This window comes from Carassius carassius, chromosome 26 (genome assembly GCF_963082965.1).
Source record: "Carassius carassius chromosome 26, fCarCar2.1, whole genome shotgun sequence".
In the NCBI taxonomy this organism is placed as follows: Eukaryota; Metazoa; Chordata; class Actinopteri; order Cypriniformes; family Cyprinidae; genus Carassius; species Carassius carassius.
The window spans coordinates 20,683,183-20,702,793 of record NC_081780.1 but is presented as its reverse complement, the minus strand read 5'-3'; the positions used below and the strand labels follow the sequence as shown (position 1 = coordinate 20,702,793).

At 39.7% G+C, this 19,611-nt stretch overlaps 1 protein-coding gene across 3 annotated transcripts in view; it reads right to left on the bottom strand.

Moving 5' to 3' along the window:
• Window positions 1-19,611, bottom strand: part of LOC132105955 (xylosyl- and glucuronyltransferase LARGE1) — a 64,462-nt gene that overhangs the window by 2,169 nt on the left and 42,682 nt on the right. For 2 of the 3 annotated variants that reach the window (XM_059511525.1, XM_059511526.1), the window contains 8 exons: window positions 18,631-18,735; window positions 18,367-18,479; window positions 17,253-17,378; window positions 16,909-17,064; window positions 16,619-16,782; window positions 5,921-6,199; window positions 4,848-4,994; window positions 4,429-4,624 (listed from right to left, as the gene is read on the bottom strand). In XM_059511525.1, the coding sequence (XP_059367508.1) occupies window positions 4,429-4,624; window positions 4,848-4,994; window positions 5,921-6,199; window positions 16,619-16,782; window positions 16,909-17,064; window positions 17,253-17,378; window positions 18,367-18,479; window positions 18,631-18,735 (1,286 nt within the window). Of the gene's footprint in view, window positions 1-4,282; window positions 4,368-4,428; window positions 4,625-4,847; window positions 4,995-5,920; window positions 6,200-16,618; window positions 16,783-16,908; window positions 17,065-17,252; window positions 17,379-18,366; window positions 18,480-18,630; window positions 18,736-19,611 lie in introns of all 3 variants that reach the window. The other variant, XM_059511527.1, reaches the window with a different exon arrangement.

Genomic DNA, 19,611 nt, shown 5'->3' with positions numbered 1-19,611 from the left:
GCGAGTTGCCACATGCGACGGGATCGCAGACCACCTTGTCGGTTGATGTACGCAAGGGCGCAGCACGTGCTTACCTCTTAACCGACATATGAGATGGTTCAAGGCAAGGCGCACTGCTAACAACTCTAGGCAATTGATATGCAACTGCAGCTGTGGGCCCATCCAAACCCCCGAGACTGCATGCCCGTTGTACGTGGCCCCCCCAGCCAGTGGTGGAGGCATCCGTGTGAACCACAGCATGCCTGGAGATCTGCTCTAGGAGCACCTCTGCCCAGAGGAACGTAAGATCTGACCACAGGGTGAGGGTATGCCCAGCTCTAAGGCACCACTTGCTGGAGGCTACTGCGGATGCGGTACGGGAACGGGGGCGCAGGGTGGCTTCCCTCAGCAACAAGCAGGCTGGGGCGCTGTGGCTGGTGGACGGGTGGAGGCTGCAGCTGCCCGCCGGGCACAGGGGCATTAAGGAATGTCGATGTCCCTCAATTCAACCAGACTCGAGGGCTCAGGACGTGGTGGAGATTTCCCAGAGGACGGCAGCGTGGCCAAATCTTTATCTGACAGCTCTCCCTCCGATGCAGAGATTGACATCTGGTCGGGGGGAGGCCCACTGGATACCGCTGGTACGCTCTTTGAAGAGGGCCCAGCGCGTTCCATGGGTTGCTCCACTGAATTGGAGCTGCAAGAGGAGTGATGGTCCCTAGAGAGTTGGTTCCCTGTGGGGTTTGCCACCACTGTAATTCTCAAACCACCCGCACTACTGCTGAAAGTGGTACTCGTCTGTCGGCCGCCAGAACATGCCCCAGATCGCGGCAGTGGCAACAGGACTCACCCCCCTCAAGGTAGCAGAGCCTGGTTCGCAGGTCCAAGATGGTCATCTTCCCTAAGTGGGAACATGACTCATCCGCGAAGGCCACCTCAGCATGCTTGATGCCCAGACACATGAGGCAGCGATCATGACCATCACCCATTGCCAGGTAACGACTGCACCCAGAAACGCCTTATAAGGACAAGCTCTTTTAGAGAAATTTGCTCTTTAGGAAATGCTCTTTTAGTGCTGAGGTGCACAGGGGAACTGGCTGCTTGCAACACGACAGGGGGTAGTGCAGCCTGAAGTGCACAACCCACTTGACTCGGAAACGACCACCGCTGAAGCGCCGTCTTGCCAACACACGATGCTTCCGAGAGTGTGCTGAACTTGTAGTTTACAGCAGACACGAGCAAAATGATACTAACGCTCGACTCCGAAGCAAAAAGCTGGTATGCATTGCACCTGCTGCCTTATTATACTCACGCTGTGATCATTGGCAGCTGGATGCAATAATTGCATACCAATGTGCACTGGCTCGTTTAGTTTACACTCGAAGTAGATTGGTCTATTGAAACGATATACCAATTTGTCGGTCACTGACGTGACGTCGAGAGTGACCAACTGAAAGGGAAGAACAGTTCTCAATTCTGACTGCCATCTCAAATCGCACATAAACACTTAAAAAAAATTTGTGTGTGTTATTGTAATAGTTCAATCACACTGTAGACAAGAAATATGTCAAATTTGCCATCCTTCCCTCAGTATTAAGAGTATTAGAAATACTCACAGCAGCATTAACTAGTTTCTGTAATTTAATGGCAAGTTAATATCACAAAATAAAGTATTATAAATGTGCATTAAAAAGATACAATAAAAAAAAAACTTTACTACATTTACAATGTTAATAACAGAAAAAATGCATCACTGCAAACTGTGAAAATCCAATTTCTGCATTCCTTTCCTTGGTTGTAGCTCAAGTTTTAAGTAATATGATAAATGAACATTCCTTCAAAAGTATTGCAGTTAATGAAAGACAAATCAAAATATCGCAACTTGCTGATGACACAACAATTTTTCTTAGTGATAGTTCGGAGGTACCTCTGGCTTTGAATATCATTAATAGTTTTTCTAAATTCTCTGGATTGAATTTAAATCTATCTAAATATGAGATCCTACTGCTCAAAAATAACAACCTATCCACTGTATGTAATATTCCTGTTAAGAGCATGTTAAACTATTTGGGTATCAAAATCTCTAAAAATACTGATGCAATGGTCAACTCAAATTTTATACCCGTTATCGAAAAAATGCAAAAAAGGTATAATTCATGGTTGGCAAGAGATCTTTCTATTCAGGGAAGAATTTTATTAAGTAAAGCAGAAGGTCTTTCGAGAGCAGCATACCTCCTGTCTTCACTTAATGCCCCAAAGGTTATATGCTCACAAATGGATAAAATTCTCTTTAATTTCATCTGGAGAAACAAGCCTCATAAAATAAAAAAGTGTCCTTATTAATAAACTATCTGATGGTGGGTTAAATGTTCTTAATTTTACAATTTTCAACCAAATTTAAAAAATTAACTGGCTTAAAAACTTTTTAAAAAATCAGACAAGTATTTTCAACATTGTCCCATATTATTTATTTGAAAAACTTGGGGGATTACATTTTTTGCTGCAGTGTCCTTATATAACTGGTAAACTCCCCATTGCCTTGGCCAATTATCACAAACAAGCATTGCTTTACTGGTCACTTTAGTACAAACATAATTTTTCTCCTAGTAGGTGTTTTATATGGAACAATGGTAATATCACTCATAGTAACAAGTCATTATATATGGAAAATTGGGTTCGGCATAACATATTAATTGTAAACCAGCTTATTGACAATAATGGGCAATTATACACTTATCCTAATTTTATTACAAAATATGGCTTTTTTGTAAGTGAAAAAGAATTTAACAAAGTAATCAAGGCTATTCATAGTGGCATACTAATTTTAACCAAATCCTCTGATGTAAATATCAATAATACAAGCCGACAAAATCTCCAACTTTTTGTAAATGGTCTCTCTATTTTTGACAAGCGTTTTAATAATAGTTTTATAAGAAACTCCCTTAATGTTGTATCCAGTCCTCCATGTAAATCAAAATGGCTTAAACCTCAATGTATATCTTGGCGCAACATTTGGATGCTGCCATATAAATATGTAATTTCTAATAAAGTAAAAGAAGTACTTTACAAAATTATTCACAGATGTTATCCTGTAAATGCAGTTGTTAGCAGATATATTCATAGTGTTTGTGATAAGTGTACCTTTTGTAATGCATCTGTTGAGGATATTGAACATTTATTCTTCTATTGCCCTTTGTCTATTTCTTTGTGGGTTGACTTTAAAATAGACATAACAAAAAAAATAAACAAAGTCCTTTATTTAGAACCTCACGATATTTTACTTTGTTATCAAAACCCATCTTTTTCTGATAAACATATGTATATTATTAATCTGTTAATTATCTTAGCAAAGTTTTATATTCATAAGTCAAAAATATTTCAAAAGAAACCATCATATATTACATTTTGTAACACTGATCTTAAAATATATTTTGAAACCCTTTTTGATATAAGATCACAAAATAAGAAGCTTTTAAAAACAATACAAATTCTAAAGCTTTTCAAATTTATGTAATTGCCCTAATGCAGTTTTTATTTTTTTATTTATTTAATTTGTAGCTTTTTTTGTCTTCTTATTTTTATTTGTTTTGTTTATATGTACGTTTGTATTCAATTGTAATTTTTGTTGTTGCTGCAGTTTTGCATGCTTTGAGGTGTGCAATGTTTTTCTGTTCAAATTAAGTCTTTGTGTGATGGAACTGAAAAAAAAAAAAAAAAAAAAAAAAACACGTGAAAATGGTCCATTAAAGAAACAGTTGATGAAAAAAATAACATTATGTTGAAAATTTGCTCAAAATTTGTATTGCTCAAGCAATACAAGAAATTTACTCTATATCGGAAGAGATTTGGAGAAATTAATCATTACATCACTTGCTTACCAATGAATTCTCTGCATAAAGTTTCAACAGCTGATAAAAATAACTCAAATTTATCAGTTAACATTTTATAATTAACATCTTGTAAATGGAAAAGCATTGTTTGTAAGAAACAAATCCATCATCGAGTGTTTTAACGTTTAAACCGCCACCCCAAGTCAATCCCTTCTGTCCTCTCACGTCAAAATGCACTGACATGATTGTTTAGAGCTGACCTTTTGGACTGTTTTTGCTTGTAAACAGTACCTGATCTGTACATATTTCTCTCCTGATTCAGATGAGATTTGAATTTAAATTATTTGAATTACAATGATTTGTAATGCCTTGATGGATTTATTATAAACATGCAGGTTTTTATTTCATTAAACATTAACTGATGAACTGAAGTCATGTGGATTACTTATGGATTGTTGCGATGTTCTTATCACCTATTTGGACATTCAGACGGCACCCATTCAATGCAGAGGATCCATTGGTGACATCGATGACAAAAAACTCTACATCTTGGATTGCCTGAGGGTGAGCAAATTGTTATTTTTGGGTGAACTATTCCTTTAATGAATATAAGTGTTACCTGAGCGTCCAGCTCCATGATGTGAGCTACTTTATTCCACCCAAAACCCACAAAGCGCCGGTCGTACTCTGGGCTTTCTCTTCTGACCATAACATACGGCTCAAAGTCGGCCTCCCACTGAACTCGGTACGGTGTTGTAGCAGTTCTCCATTTGGCAAAGTCTGTTGGAGCGTGACCTTTTGTCCAGACATGATATCTGTGGACAAGCAAATCACTTCACTTTAGTAAATCAATATTAACTTTAATAAGTAAAACTGCCAAGAATTCTAAATAAATACTATTCAGATTGGTTGGTTCAATCGAATAATTTATATTAACTGTTATAAAAGAAGCATGAATGACTCCATCACATCAGAGAAAACCTGATCTGCCATTACTTTTGAATTAATTACAGTTTTCTTTTTTCTTAGATTAATCACCTGAATGTGAACAGAGTGCCCATGTCGAGTTGTGATAGGAGCTCTGCTTTTGATTTGGGAAAGGACAGCCGATAGCGCAGAGTTTCAAATGCTGGAACCACAAGAGCCTTTTTAGTGTTCCCCATATCAAGCTGAACAACCGATTTCCTGAGACAGAAAAAAGATGGAATACTCGTGGAGTGGATTGTAATGGATTGTACTCTTGTACACATCTTGTTCACAACCTAAAAACATTTTGTTGGCACCAAAAATGAAGAACATGCTTTAATATACAGTAAATGACTCCCAAATATATATTTTACCAATATTTTTTGTTAAAAATAATGTAGGAAAAGTAATCGATTAATTTATGACAAGAGTGCACCCTCAAAAATCGAAATTATAACTGGAGTTTTGACCTTTGTTTAAAAAAAAAAGACTTCTTTGTTGCCTTTTTCTCTATCACATTTTAGAAATCATCAGAAGTTATATATGGACTGAAAACTTAAAATCTCAAAATTCATCCTTTAAAACACATTTTAAAATCAGACACTTCATTACCATGTAAATGGTACATAAATATGTTACAAAATATTTTCATTCATGAATTATAAAAATGTAAGTTTGGATCGTGCACTACAAAGTCAATGTTCAAAAATGTGAGTGAAAGTTAAGGGGTTAAAAAAAATTATATTTAACAAAATGTTTTTTTTTTGGTGGGGGGTGGTTTACGCACATTATTTAATCAGTATTTCATTGTTATATTGTCAAGCTCAGTTATTGAACACTGTTTTAGACTATTTTCCTTAAAGAAAGAAAAAAGCACAATAAATTTTGACAATATATACAGGACCTTAAGTGGAAAAAGATGATTTTGTTGAAATAAGTAACATTTTCAAACACTAAATGATTCAAAAAACATTCACAAAATGCACCTTAGAATAATCCACAGTTCTATGAAATTGAAATAAATGAAATTGTGTACAGTATGAAAATTTATTCAGTACCTATGAAAATTATAGATATCAGTTCTGATGAGATGAAACATAAAATGACCAACAATGTTTTACCATTGTAAATTTGGGTTTTCTCACCTGAGGTACTCATAGAGTCCATACATGGGCAAAAAGTCAATATCCGATAGAAACATGTAAGGTGTATTGACCTGCCCCATTGCAACATTACGCAGGAGGTTAACAGGGTAGAACTGGCCTTCTTTATAGACTATGTGGTATCCCACGTTGCTCCTGCTCATCAGGACCTCAGAGCCCTGAGCATATCGCAGGAACTGCTGGGCTTCAGCGTCTGAGAGGTAGAGGGCCAGACTGATGGGCCCTTCCCAGTGTTTACAGATGGCCTCTAGCATCTGAAGTCTGGAACAAAGAAACACTCCAGTAACTCAGTGTTCATTTACAACATTTACACAGCCACTGTTACAGTTGCATGTTTATTCAATTTAAATAATATTCCTTTTCCTATACATCAACAAAACTGTAGCACGTATGATTAAAAGAAACATTTTGGGCCCCTAAAGTGACATTTGGTATTAAGGACCTTTGAAAGCTCTTAATATCTTCACAAACATAAAATTAAAACACCAACAATATTTATATTATATAATAAGTCATGTTAGAAAATACAGAACCCTTAAAGTGAAACACTTTCACATGTGCACAAGAAAATTTCACACAAAAAGAACATTTAATTAAAAATTAAAACTTTATATAGACAAAAGTTTTTTGTTTTTTTTTGCACTGCAATAGTCACATGTGTTTTTATGAATTTATGATGCAATTGAAAAACATAATGCCATTAAGACCCTGCTGAAGTCTTTCTCAAGGAATATTCAATAAGTTCGACTGACAGCACAACAGCGAGCTGGTGTATAACAATATTATTAGTGTTTACATTATGAAATTTTCAAGGAATGATACAGTAACTGTCTCAGAAAATACTGTTGTCATTTGTCAGTGTTTTTCATTTGTCATCTTCAAACTTTTTTTTTTTCAGATCATGAATGTTTAAATAACATACAAAAGTCTGGTGATTGTCAGTGTTGGTCCGTGTCTGTCAGTGTGGTGTGAATTAGTCTAAAAAGCACCAAAGGGACAATTATTGTGTGTTGTCAAGTCAACAAGTCTGAAGAAAAGTAGACAACTTCTCTGTCCAGTTGTATTTTTGGTCATTTTATTTTAAAGGGGTTATCGGATGCCCAGGTTGATATAATTCTTTAGGTTCTTAATTACAAGACTATAACATACTTTGGTTAAAAGTTCTCAATGGTACTGTAAAACAACACAATTTTTACCATTTCAAAAACACCTCTGTTTTCAGCAACCCATTTTGGTGCATGCTCCTTTAAATGCTAATGAGCTCTGCTGACCCCGCCCCTCTCTTCCATGGGATGACAAGCAATTCTAATGAGACTGTTTACTTTAGCTGTGGAATGTGTTAACCAGTGTTGGGGAAAGTTACTTTTAAAAGTAATGCATTACAATATCGCGTTACTCCCTAAAAAAGTTAATAATTACGTTACTTTTTATGGAAAGTAATACGTTACGTTTCTTTCACGTTACTTTTTAAATATGAGCAGGGCTTGATTGTTTTTAATATAAAAAGTTCTATTTATAGCTAATGTAAAAGCCCTTTCACACCAAAATCTATAATGAATAAACCTCAGGCTGAAGGAAAAGTAAATTTGTGTCTGTACAGTAGAACACAGGAGAAGAAGAACAATCTCCCTGCAAAAAAATAAAAATAAAAAAATAAACTTGAAGCACAACTGTTTATATAAAGTATAATATAATATTTTAACTAAAGTAATTTTTGCTTATTGGTATGGTTGAACTGGATCATCAAAGGTCAGCAGCAAATAAATTAGTTAATAAAATGGAATTAGATACATTTGTGTTATTTAACATTTAATTATTGCAGGTTTATGTCAAATTCTGAGTTGGCATTTCACTGTATTAATTCCCATTCACATTTAGTCTAGAACTACATCATGTTCACAGTGCACACAATGCCTCTGTACTTACGATTTCTCCCAATATGGAGATAGGAGACTTGTCAGTCAATAAATGGAAAAACAAAGGAACTGGCGTTACTTTTTTGAAAAAGTAAATTAAAAAGTAATGCGTAACTTTAGTACTGCGTTACTTTACTCCCACTGCTGGAGGCAGGGTGTAGATTAATGTAAACATGACTCGCGACTTTCACACGTATCCCCTAAACACAACAACGATTAAATGATGAAGTGTAGGCAGTTCAGAGTCAAGTATCATGTTTGCAATACAAAAGAACCATAATCAATCCTTTATGGGAAGTGTGAATGTCTCATAGTCTGTAAAACTTTAGCATGATGTGGAAAAAAAATATCGGAGTCAGTTTGTTACTTTATTTTATAAGTGTTCATTTATTATATTAAACTGGATAAATTGTTACACCTTTTTATATTTTATGTAGTGTCATGATTTACTTTTGTTAAAAACAAAGGTTTATTATTGTATGTTTGTTTTGCATTTTATTTATTGTATACCCTTTAAATAAGCTTATTGAAAGAAAAACAGCAGCAGCAGTATGGTGTAACATTTATTTGAAACACATGTATTTGGTACTTGCTACCTTATATATTTACTCTTTCCTTTCGTTCTTTTCATGGCTTTGGAAAACTTGTCTCGAATGTTTCTCTGCATCGCTTTTTGCATTAACTCTTGGTCGTTGACACCAAGCTTCGTTTCAATTTTTTTCTAGGAATTAAATGCTTTCTCTGAATCTCTCAGTCTCTCCGCAAACGATCGTACAGGTGCGAATATATTTGTGCCAGCGAACAGCCAGTGTAGTTCACTCCAATTCATGTTGCTAGTGACTAGGCCGGAGACATTGTTCTTTCTTGCCTGACCTCCGTTGAAAGAGAAAAGAACAGAGAAAAAAAAATTGCACGTCAAAGAAGGTGGAGGTTTAGAACACACACACACTGATTGCGTAACCGCCACGGACCAATAGAAAGTGTTTAGAAGCCAAACAAACTCCCCCAGAAATTTCACTTTGGTCAGCTGTTTCGAACTGCCGAAATGACCTGAAAACAAACTTCGTTTTTGCCTGATTTTGTTTGAAATGACAACATATCTTGAAAAGACCAAGATGGCGGTGCGATCACATCGCGAGGCTCAGGGTCTTACCAGATTTCGGAAATTAGTGTTAAATCTACCTGGTTATTTCATTCGTGTTCGCGTGATTCAGTTATGCAAACTACAGCTATACTAAACAGTCACTTTTGGACCTCAACAAACGGTGTTCCAACATAGTTTTAGATCATCCTTTCGACTTCAGCGAACTCCCGCCGGAGCTACTGGGATCACCGCGGACAAGCGGATCACTCATACCGACTGGAAGTTCTCGGCGTCGGCGTCGAGACTGTAAACAAAGACGGGGAAAGCGTGGAGAGCTGCGTGCTAAGCTAAGGCTAAACCAACATCGACCAGCTCTGCCCAGCATCTTCCTTGCCAATGTACGGTCTCTGATGAATAAGATGGACGAACTGAAGATCTGGAACCTCACACAGAAATGGCTTATGGACTGTAATGTTATGTTTTTCACTGAAACATGGCTCTGCAACGATGTCCCAAACAGCGTGGTGCATATGGATGGACGCTCTTTCTTCAGGGCTGACAGAGTAGCAGCAACCTCTGGTAAAAACAAAGGTGGTGGAGTATGCATTTATGTAAACAAATCATGGTGTAAACACTCTGTCATTGTTGATACCTACTGCTCTGCTGATCTGGAGTGCCTGATTATCAAGTGCAGACCATTCTATCTATCACGTGAGTTTACTTGCATTGTTGCTGCTGCAGTTTATATACCTCCGGACGCTAATGCTAACGTGGCTATAAAATAACTTTGTGCTGCTATTAGCAAATTACAAACCCTGCACCCGGATGGAGCCTTTATTGTTGCTGGTGACTTCAATCACTGCACTTTAAGATCTGTTCTCCCTAAATTTCATCAAAATGTCTCCTGCACTACAAGGGGACATAAAACACTCGACCACGTTTATACTAATGTGACTGATGCCTACATAGTCACACCCCTCCCCCATCTGGGTCAGTCTGACCACCTCTCTTTGTTCCTGCTCCCCAAGTATACCCCGGTCATCAAATGTGTGAAACCTACAATAAGGACTGTTAAAATCTGGCTGGAAGGTGCTGACTCGACTCTTCAACATCAATTCCAGCACACAGACTGGAGTGAGTTTGCTGCCCAGGCCACCACAAACTCTCAGATTAATATTGACACTTACACAAACTCTGTCCTGGAGCACATCAACAGATGTGTGAGCAGAGTGACCTCACACAAAAAAATAAAAATTTTCCCCAATCAGAAGCCCTGGATGAACAGGGAGGTTCGCCTCCTGCTCAAAGCAAGAGATGCAGCCTTCAGGTCTGGAGACCGGGAGGCTTACAGCTCAGCCAGAGCGAACCTGAGGAAGGGTATCTGCCAGGCCAAACTCAAACATAAACAGAGGATTGAAGAACACTTCAATTCTTCAGACCCCCGGAATATGTGGCAAGGCATACAATCTATCACAGATTACAAACCACCTAGCTCTGTGCCCCCCTCCAGCTCTGCCTCCCTCAATCACTTTTATGCTCGTTTTGATCAAAATAATAAGGAGATCACACTCAAAGCTGAGCATCAACCCAGTGAACTGCCTCTCACACTCTCCACATCAGATGTTTACTCCACTCTGTGTAAAGTGAATGGACGGAAAGCAGCTGGCCCTGACGGAATACCTGGTCGTGTGCTTAAAGCCTGTGTGGAGCAGCTGGCTGAGGTCTTCACGGACATTTTCAATCTGTCCCTGGCCCAAACAACTGTCCCCACTATCTTCAAAACCTCCACCATCGTGCCTGTACCGAAGCACTCCACTGTCTTAGTCCCTAACGACTTCCGTCCTGTTGCACTCACCCCCATCATTGCCAAGTGCTTTGAGAAACTGGTCGCATCACACTTAAAATCCTGTCTCCCTGCTACATTAGACCCATTCCAATTTGCCTATCGCAACAATAGGTCAACTGAGGACGCCATCTCAACGGCACTTCACTCTGCCCTCACCCACCTGGACGGTCAAAACACACGTGAGATTTCTGTTCATAGATTTCAGTTCTGGATTTAATACAGTAATCCCCTCCAAGCTGATCTCCAATCTCAGCCAGCTTGGAATCAGCACACCCATCTGCAACTGGATTCTAGATTTTCTAACTAACAGACCCCAGTCTGTTAAGTTAGATAACCTCTCCTCCTCCATCATCACCCTGAACACTGGAGTGCCACAAGGCTGCGTACTTAGCCCTCTCCTGTACTCCCTATTCACCCATGACTGTGTTCCTGTTTATGGCTCCAACACCATAATCAAATTTGCAGATGACACCACGTTGGTAGGTCTGATCAAGGATGACGATGAGTCAGCCTACAGGGATGAGGTGCAGCACCTGGCTATGTGGTGTGCCACCAACAACCTGGAACTAAACACCCAGAAGACAAAGGAGATCATTGTGGACTTCAGGCGGACTAGGAATCATGCACACACACCCATCTACATCAATGGAGCTGTAGTGGAGCGTGTGTCGAGTTTCAAGTTCCTTGGCATCCACATCTCAGATGACCTCACCTGGTCCCTAAACACCTCCACCCTGGTCCAAAAGGCACAGCAGCGCCTTTACTTCTTACGGAGCCTTAAGAAAGTTCACCTCAGTCCCAGTCCCTGCTCAACGGATCACCGGCACCCAGTTAACTTCCATCGAGAACATTTATCACAAGCGCTGTCTGGGCAGGGCAAGAAACATCATAAAGGATGCCTCTCACCCTAACCATGGACTTTTCACCCTCCTTTCATCCGGCAGGCGTTACAGGAGCCTACGCTCTCAAACTAGTAAACTCAGAAAGAGCTTCTTCCCCGAGGCTGTGACACTTCTGAACGCCACACCACCAATCTAACCTGCACCTGCTCTTTTAGAAAAGAAAAGTGAAGTGACATTCAGCCAAGTATGGTGACCCATACTCGGAATTTGTGCTCTGCGTTTAACCCATCCAAAGTGCACACACACAGAGCAGTGAACACACACACACACACTGTGAGCACACACCCGGAGCAGTGGGCAGCCATTTATGCTGCGGCGCCCGGGGAGCAGTTGGGGGTTCGATGCCTTGCTCAAGGGCACCTAAGTCATGTTATTGAAGGTGGAGAGAGAACTGTACATGCACTCCCCCCACCCACAATTCCTGCCGGCCCGGGACTCGAACTCACAACCTTTCGATTGGGAGTCAGACTCTCTAACCATTAGGCCACGACTTCCCCAGACTTACTGCACTGGTCACAGTACTTTACATACATTATTTGCACTATTCATATTTTGCACAGACTGCACACTATAAACTGTCTAAAGTTGTTACTGTACAAGCACAGTAAACCATTTCTACAAAAAATATCATTGCACTACTGTTATTTTGCATATAATACATTGTTCAACAATACTTTGCACACTCATCCAACTGTATTTATTACCACTGTTCTCCCGTTCCTACTATTCATAATGTATATACAATACTTCATTGCTCTGTTCATAATGTACATACAATCCCTACATTGCATTCATATTTATATTCTGTATATACTCTGATCAATATTGTATATAGCAACTCCACTGTACATTCTGTATACCATAGCTTTACTTACTCTGCACTTTTATGTATGTAAAACACTATATTCTTGCACTTCTGGTTAGATGCTAACTGCATTTCATTAGCTCTGTACTTGTACTCTGCATAATGACAATAAAGTTGAATCTAATCTAATCTAATCTAATCTAAAAATATCAGTTCGTACTTCGATTTCATTTGAAGTATATCGGGGCCTTTAGTCTGCTAGCTCCTGAAGCACTTCCCGGAGGGCAGGAGATTAAACAGTCTATGGTCAGGGTGAGAGGAGTCCTTAAGAATGCTGCAAGCTCGATTTAGCATATTCTCTGGATGTCCTCAATAGCAGGAATGATGCCTGTGATGCGTTGGGGCAGTTTTCATCATCCTCAGCAGTGCCTTGCGGTCAGCAACTGTGCAGTTCCCATACCAGACTGTGATACAACTGGTCAAGATGTTCTCGATCGCACACCGGTAGAAGATCGCCAGAATGGTTGAAGACAACTGATTCTTCTTCAGTGTCCTAAAGAAGAAGAGGTGCTGGTGAGCCTTCTTGATCAGGCTGGGGGTGTTTGTGGTCCAGGACAGGTCCTCCAAGATGTGGGTTCCCAGGAACTTAAAGCTGGAGACACGTTCAACAACCATCCTGTTAATGTGGACGGGGTCAAGCGTGCTTCCTTTCTTCTTCCTGAAGTCCACAATGATCCCCCTCGTCTTACTGGTGTTGAGGAGCAGGTTGTTTTCAGGGGACCATGCGGCCAAGTGCTGTACCTCCTCCCTGTAGGCAGTCTCATCATTGTCTCTGATGAGGCCAATCACCGTGGTGTCATCTGCAAACTTGATGATGGTGTTGGATCCATGCACAGGCTTGAAGTTGTGGAGGAATGGGTTCAGCACACAGCCCTGTGGTACGCCAATGTGATGGAGGTGGAGCAGATGTGGCCTGACCTAACATGCTGAGGTCTGTTGATCAGAAGGTCCATAGTCCAGTTGCAGAGGGAGATGTCAATGTCCAGGTCTCCAAGTTTTGTGGTCATCTTGGAGGGAATGACAGTGTTAAATGCTGAGCTAAAGTCAACAATCAACATCCGCACATATGTGTTGTTATTGTCCAAGTGTGTGAGTACCGAGTGCAGCACTGTGCATACTGCATCCTCTGTGCTCCGAAAGTTATGATCCCAGTGTAAAGTCCAGTGTGGGTGGGAGGCAGTTCTTGAGGTGTGCTAGGACCTCAAAGCACAAAGCACTTCATGACAATAGGTGTGAGTGCCACGGGGCGGTAGTCATTGAGGTACATCAGGGAGGAGTGTTTTGGCACTGGCACAATGGACATGGACTTAAAGCCTGTTGGCACAGTTGCTTAAATGAGGGACAGGTTGAAAATGTCTTTGAAGACCCCTGCAAGCTGCTCTGCACCTGCACTTAGTACACATCCAGGAAAGCCATCAGAGCCAGCAGCCTTGCGTGTGTTGATCCGGCTCAACCCATTGTGGAGGTGAGTTTGAGGGGTGGTGGTCTGCAGAGAGTGTGATCTTGGTGGCCGTCTCCTTGCTGTCACTGTTGAAGCAAGCATAAAAGTAATTTAGCTTGTTAAGGAAGGAGACGTCTGTGACTGTTGGAGTGGAGTTGCTTGACTTGTAGTCACTGATGACCTGGATGCCCTGCCACATGTGTTGGGGGTCAGAGTTGGAAAAGTGTTCCTCTACCTTTAGCTTGTAGCAGTACGTGGCCTTTTTGATGCCCCTCTTCAGGTAAGCCCTGGATTTGCTGTAGGCCTGAGCGTCATCTAATCTGAAGGCAGTGTTGCGGGGCTTTCAGCAGGAGTCATACCTACCTGTTCATCCATGGCTTTAGGGTACGTTGTGATCTGTTTCTCTGTTGTAACACTGTCAATGGTAGTGTTGATGTAATCCAGTACAGAGGAGGTATAGATATCAATGTTCGTGTGAGAGCCACAGGCAGCCTGAGAGACAAACCTACTTCAGTCCATGTATTGAAACATGTCCTGAAGTAAAGAGTGTGCTCCATTTGGCCACACTTTGATGGTACTCACTGATGGCTTCATACAGTTGATGAGGGGTGAATACTTAGGGATGAGAAACAAAGAAAGGTGATCAGACTGTCTCAGATGGGGGGGGGGGGGGGGGGGTTTCACGATGTAAGCTCCATCAGTGTTTATGTAAACATGATCCAAAATTGTGTCTTCTCTAGTGTGGCAGGAAACTTGTTGATGGAATTTGGGGAGCACTCTCTTTAAATTGGAGTGAATAAAATCACCGCCAACAATAAAAGCAGCCTCCGGGTGAGCATTGCTTACTAATGGCCGCACACAGTTCTTTCATAGCAAGCTTGGAATTAGCATCTGGTGGAATATAGGCTGCAGTAATAATGATGGAAGTGAACTCCTGCGGCAGATAAAAAGGTCTACACTTAACCATGAGAAACTCTAGGTTAGCTGAGCAGTGTCTCCCAACAATGACAGAGTTCATACACCAAGCTTTGTTAACATAAATGCACAATCCACCGCCTCTGGTCTTGCCGGAGTCAACTGCTGTCCTATCTGCCCGGAGCATATAGCGTCTAGCTAGCTCAATAGCATTATTGGATACATCGCGGTGTAGCCATGTTTCTGTGAAAACCGTGACATTGCAATCCAAAAGTCTCTTACTGTAGGTGACGCAAAGTCAAAACTCGTCCATTTGTTCACCAATGGCCACACATTAGCTTGGAGAATACTGTGTAAAGAAAGCCAGAGCGTTGTTTGCTTTAGCATAGCTCTTAGACCGTCGCACTTCCCCCACCTTTCTTTATGATCTCGATGCCGCCTACGAGCACCTCCGCCCAGCCAGGTAGAGTGCATAGCCTCGTGTGTTCAGGAGATCTCAGGGATGAGTCCAGGATTGAGTGGACACCAATATCAAAAATCTCCTGTCGGGTTTAAGATGTTAAGGCAAGGCTGTTCAGTACAAACAGATCTGAGATGAGCAGGAAAGTTTTCAAAAATTGGAGAGATACTGAGCCTCACAATGAGTATGCTCCACCATCTTGGTCTTTTGTTAGCATTAATAATTTTAAAATAAAGCATTATAATAATAATAATAATAATTTGCATGGTTTATATGATATGAGCTAACTGATCATTAGATTAAATCACCACTGGTAGCGCGATTTATTGTAGTGCTTTTTCCTCAGTTGGTCAGAACTAAAGTGGCAGACTTGTTACTTACTTGTTCAGATTACAATATCTGGTGAAAATTCTTATTTGGGTCATATATTCCAAGACCAATGCTAGAATCAGTGATTACTAAGTATAGGATTCACATTGGTGCAGTGACTGACTGCCACACGTACTTCTCAAAACATTACATTCATCCGTGCCGGTGCACAACCCGCAAACAGCTGCAATTGCAGGTGTTCAAACAGAGGTGGCAACAAAGAGGCAAAACTTATATACTACAGCTTTAAGTTTAGGTGTTGGGTAGAATTCGGGATATAAAATATGGTCATGCAGAATATGTGCTTTATAAGTACTAATAATCAGGAAATATGTAAATAATAGGCATGCTAATAAGCAAGTTAATAGTGAGAATTGTTCCCTATACCAAAGTGTTACTGTTTTTTTAGTACCATAGCAGTACACAGTATGATAACTATCCATTATGATATACCATGATATGCCAGAAAATCCGCTGTGTGTTAACTGTTAACTGTTAACATGACTGTGTAAAACTCCCTGTAAATCCAATTTTTTCAACTATTGTTGCCATAATAACAAAAATCCTAAAACCACTGTAAAATTTACACAGCTTTAATAAACAAATTACTATGGGCTTTTATAAAATTACAAGCTACACATTTCTGCTTTAAAATACTCCAATTTTCTTTAAACAAGGGACAAATAGAAATTATTTTTTGTTAACATTATGCCACAAATGCTGTTGATTGAGCTTAACTTATAAGTTAAGTATAAGTATTGACTAAGTAAATATTCAATTTTGAGCCTCTTTTTAGCATCATGTATTAAATATCTGTTGGTGAGGTGATTTGTGCACTATTGGTGTCTTTATAGAAAGTGAATGCAAGTATATTTTCTTTACCTGTCCATAGACAGCTGGGCCACCAGTGTCACATCAGTGTTATCTAAGGCTGGTTCATACTCATAGTGCAGGAAATAGACATGTGTGCGGTGGACTGTGAAGCGCTCCCGACGAAACTCATAACATGGGTCATCTTCATCCAGCTCAGACAGGGTCTTTTGGAGCTGCAAGGATATTAAGAAAACACGTGTAATTCCATCATCCTGCCTGAACAAATGAATCATTGCAGGCCTCTGCAACAATAAAAGTAGCAGTTGGCAACACAGTGAGGTTGAGCAACACATTCTCACATTCTCTGAGTTGTGGTCTGTTTCGCTGGGACAGCCAAAGAGCTCTCTCCTCAGCAGATTCCCATCATACTCCAGGAATGTCAGATAGAGATTCCTGAAGAACTCCACGTGTTTGTTTTTTACACGTAGTTTCTTCGGAGAGTTCCAGTGAATCACCTGCAGAATCAGATGCAGAAGTTCACAAATGTAGACTTTGCTTGACCTCTGTCTTAAACTGAACTGCTTGTAGAACTGAACTGTTTTTTGTAGTAAAAACATTTCTACATTAAGCACACATTTATAAGAGGTGTTTGTCCTGCCAGCTAATCATAAAATGTTTGTGTCAGCTCCACAATGATGTCAACCTTGAGGTCAGACACATCTTTGTAGCACTTTTCGGAGCGGGTGTGATCCGACAGCTGAACATTCCAAAAGCAGGGCAGCTGGTGCACCAGGAATGGGTTCTGCTTGATCACAGCATTGAAGATGTCCTGCAGGCACAAAGTTATTCTAAATGACTCATAAAACAGATTCTATTGCTGCTAATTTATTAGATCTATTAGCTAAAATTTTCTTAATTTTCTAAATCAACTTGATAAAATGGTCCTGATTATTTACCCACAAATCTTTGCTGACAATCAAATGCAGACAAACAACTTTCACTGTTATATGAGGTTCCAACATAAAATAATTTTCATTAAAACACATTTCACCCAATGTTTATGTATTGTGGATTTAGCTTAGCAACATAACATAAAAATCAACTGAAATCAACACATAGCAGAGAAACTATGTATGATGCATGCATTATACCAATGTCCCTAGTGAGTTGCTCATTAAAGGGTTAGTTCACCCAAAAATGAAAATTTGGGTGATTTGTCATTAATTACTCACCCTCAGGTCGTTCCAAACCCCTAACACCTTTGTTCATCTTAGGACCACAAATTAAGATATTTCTGATGAAATCTGAGAATTTTATGAAATTCTTGGAAAGTACCCCAGAGCGTAATCAACTTAATCAGCCTTCAGCATGCACACGCTGTCTACTGAATGCAAACAACACTCATTACGTTGATTACATTCTGGGAAACTCTTTAAAATGGCAGAATAGAGAATTATTGAATAAATTATATTATTATTGTTTTCTTTGCGCACAAAAAGTATTCTCGTAGATTCGTAAAATTACGGTTGAAACTGTGATGTCACATGGACTATTTTAATGATGTCCTTGCTATGTTTCTGTGCCTTGATCGTTGTAGTATCCCTGCTGTCTATGGAGGGTCAGAGAGCTCTCAGAAAAAATATATATAAAAAATATTTCAATTTGTGTTCCGAAGATGAATGAAGATCTTATGGGTTATACCGACATAAGGATGAGTAATGAACAACAAAATTTTCATTTTTGGGTGAACTAACACTTTAAATTGTTAATATCTAAGTAGATAGCAGCACAGATTAAAGCAGAGCTAATGTGTTTACCTGATCAGCGAGTGACGTAGACAGCATGCTCATGAGCTCTCTCTCTGCCGTCAGCCGCCACATCTGCTCCCACTTTAGCTTCCTCAAACGATCCAACAACAGCAGAATCACACCTTCAACACACAAATGACATAATGGCCATTACACTAATTCACACTTATAATATATAGTGTCCAGTTCAAAATCACAAAAACATTATTAAACATTCTAAAACTAGTCTTCTCCTTCAGGAAAGTCAGATAATTAGAAACCTGGCTGGCGTACCGGTGTTAAAGCCTCTGCCCAGCGCTGGCCATGGCCGATGGTTCTTCCACAGGTTCCCAAGGTACCAGTCACTCTGATTCTCCACCAAACCAAGAACCTGCTGACCTTAAATGCACAAACACCCCCACAATGATATTAATGCATCTGTATTCAATGACTGGTCGCATCTAAGCTATGGTGAACTATGAACAAACATCTGTGTATTTCATTTAAAGCTTTCACAAGCATTTTGGAAAGGAAATCTTTTGATTTAAAATGAATGTTCTCTTTTTGTATTCATGTTGGATTCATTGGATGGTTTTGGAAAACTTCAATAAATTTTTCAACAACACTTTCTTGATACTGGTCCCCAGTATAAAGTAAAAAGGTAAGTGTCCTTACACATTGAATTAGAGCTACATGATTCTGGATAAATTGAAAATCACAATTTTTTTTGTCTCAAATAGAGATCACGATTCTGAACTAAACAAAATCATGTATAATGTATAGGCAGCGCAAATGCAGATTTAAATATTTTCCATTATGATTTTTTCAAAAGGTTTAAAAGACACAAATTTGACATGAATTGTTGTCATTTAAAAAATGGGATCACATGGGTGTTTGAATCGAGATTGCATTCTTTAAATGATTAATCTCTACCAAATCAACCTTGAATAATATCCGAAAAAGTAAAAAATATTTTGGGAAATCGCACCACATGACATTGAAGAGAAGCACAAATGGTCAATAAAACAAGGACATCTCTAGCTTTCCTAGCATCCATCCTTCAAGACACAAATGTATTCAACAAGACTAAAGTGTGTTGTTGTTTCTAAGCAACAGGAGTTCATGTCAAAGGCTGGTACAGGTCGCCCACCCGTATCTGGTTGGTGATATGTGTATATGCAAATCACGGGCCATTGCCCTGCTGATAAAGCTTCAGGCATGAGATCAAATGTAGTTAGTCACTGTGACGAGTGGGGCGGGGCCGAGGGACATGGG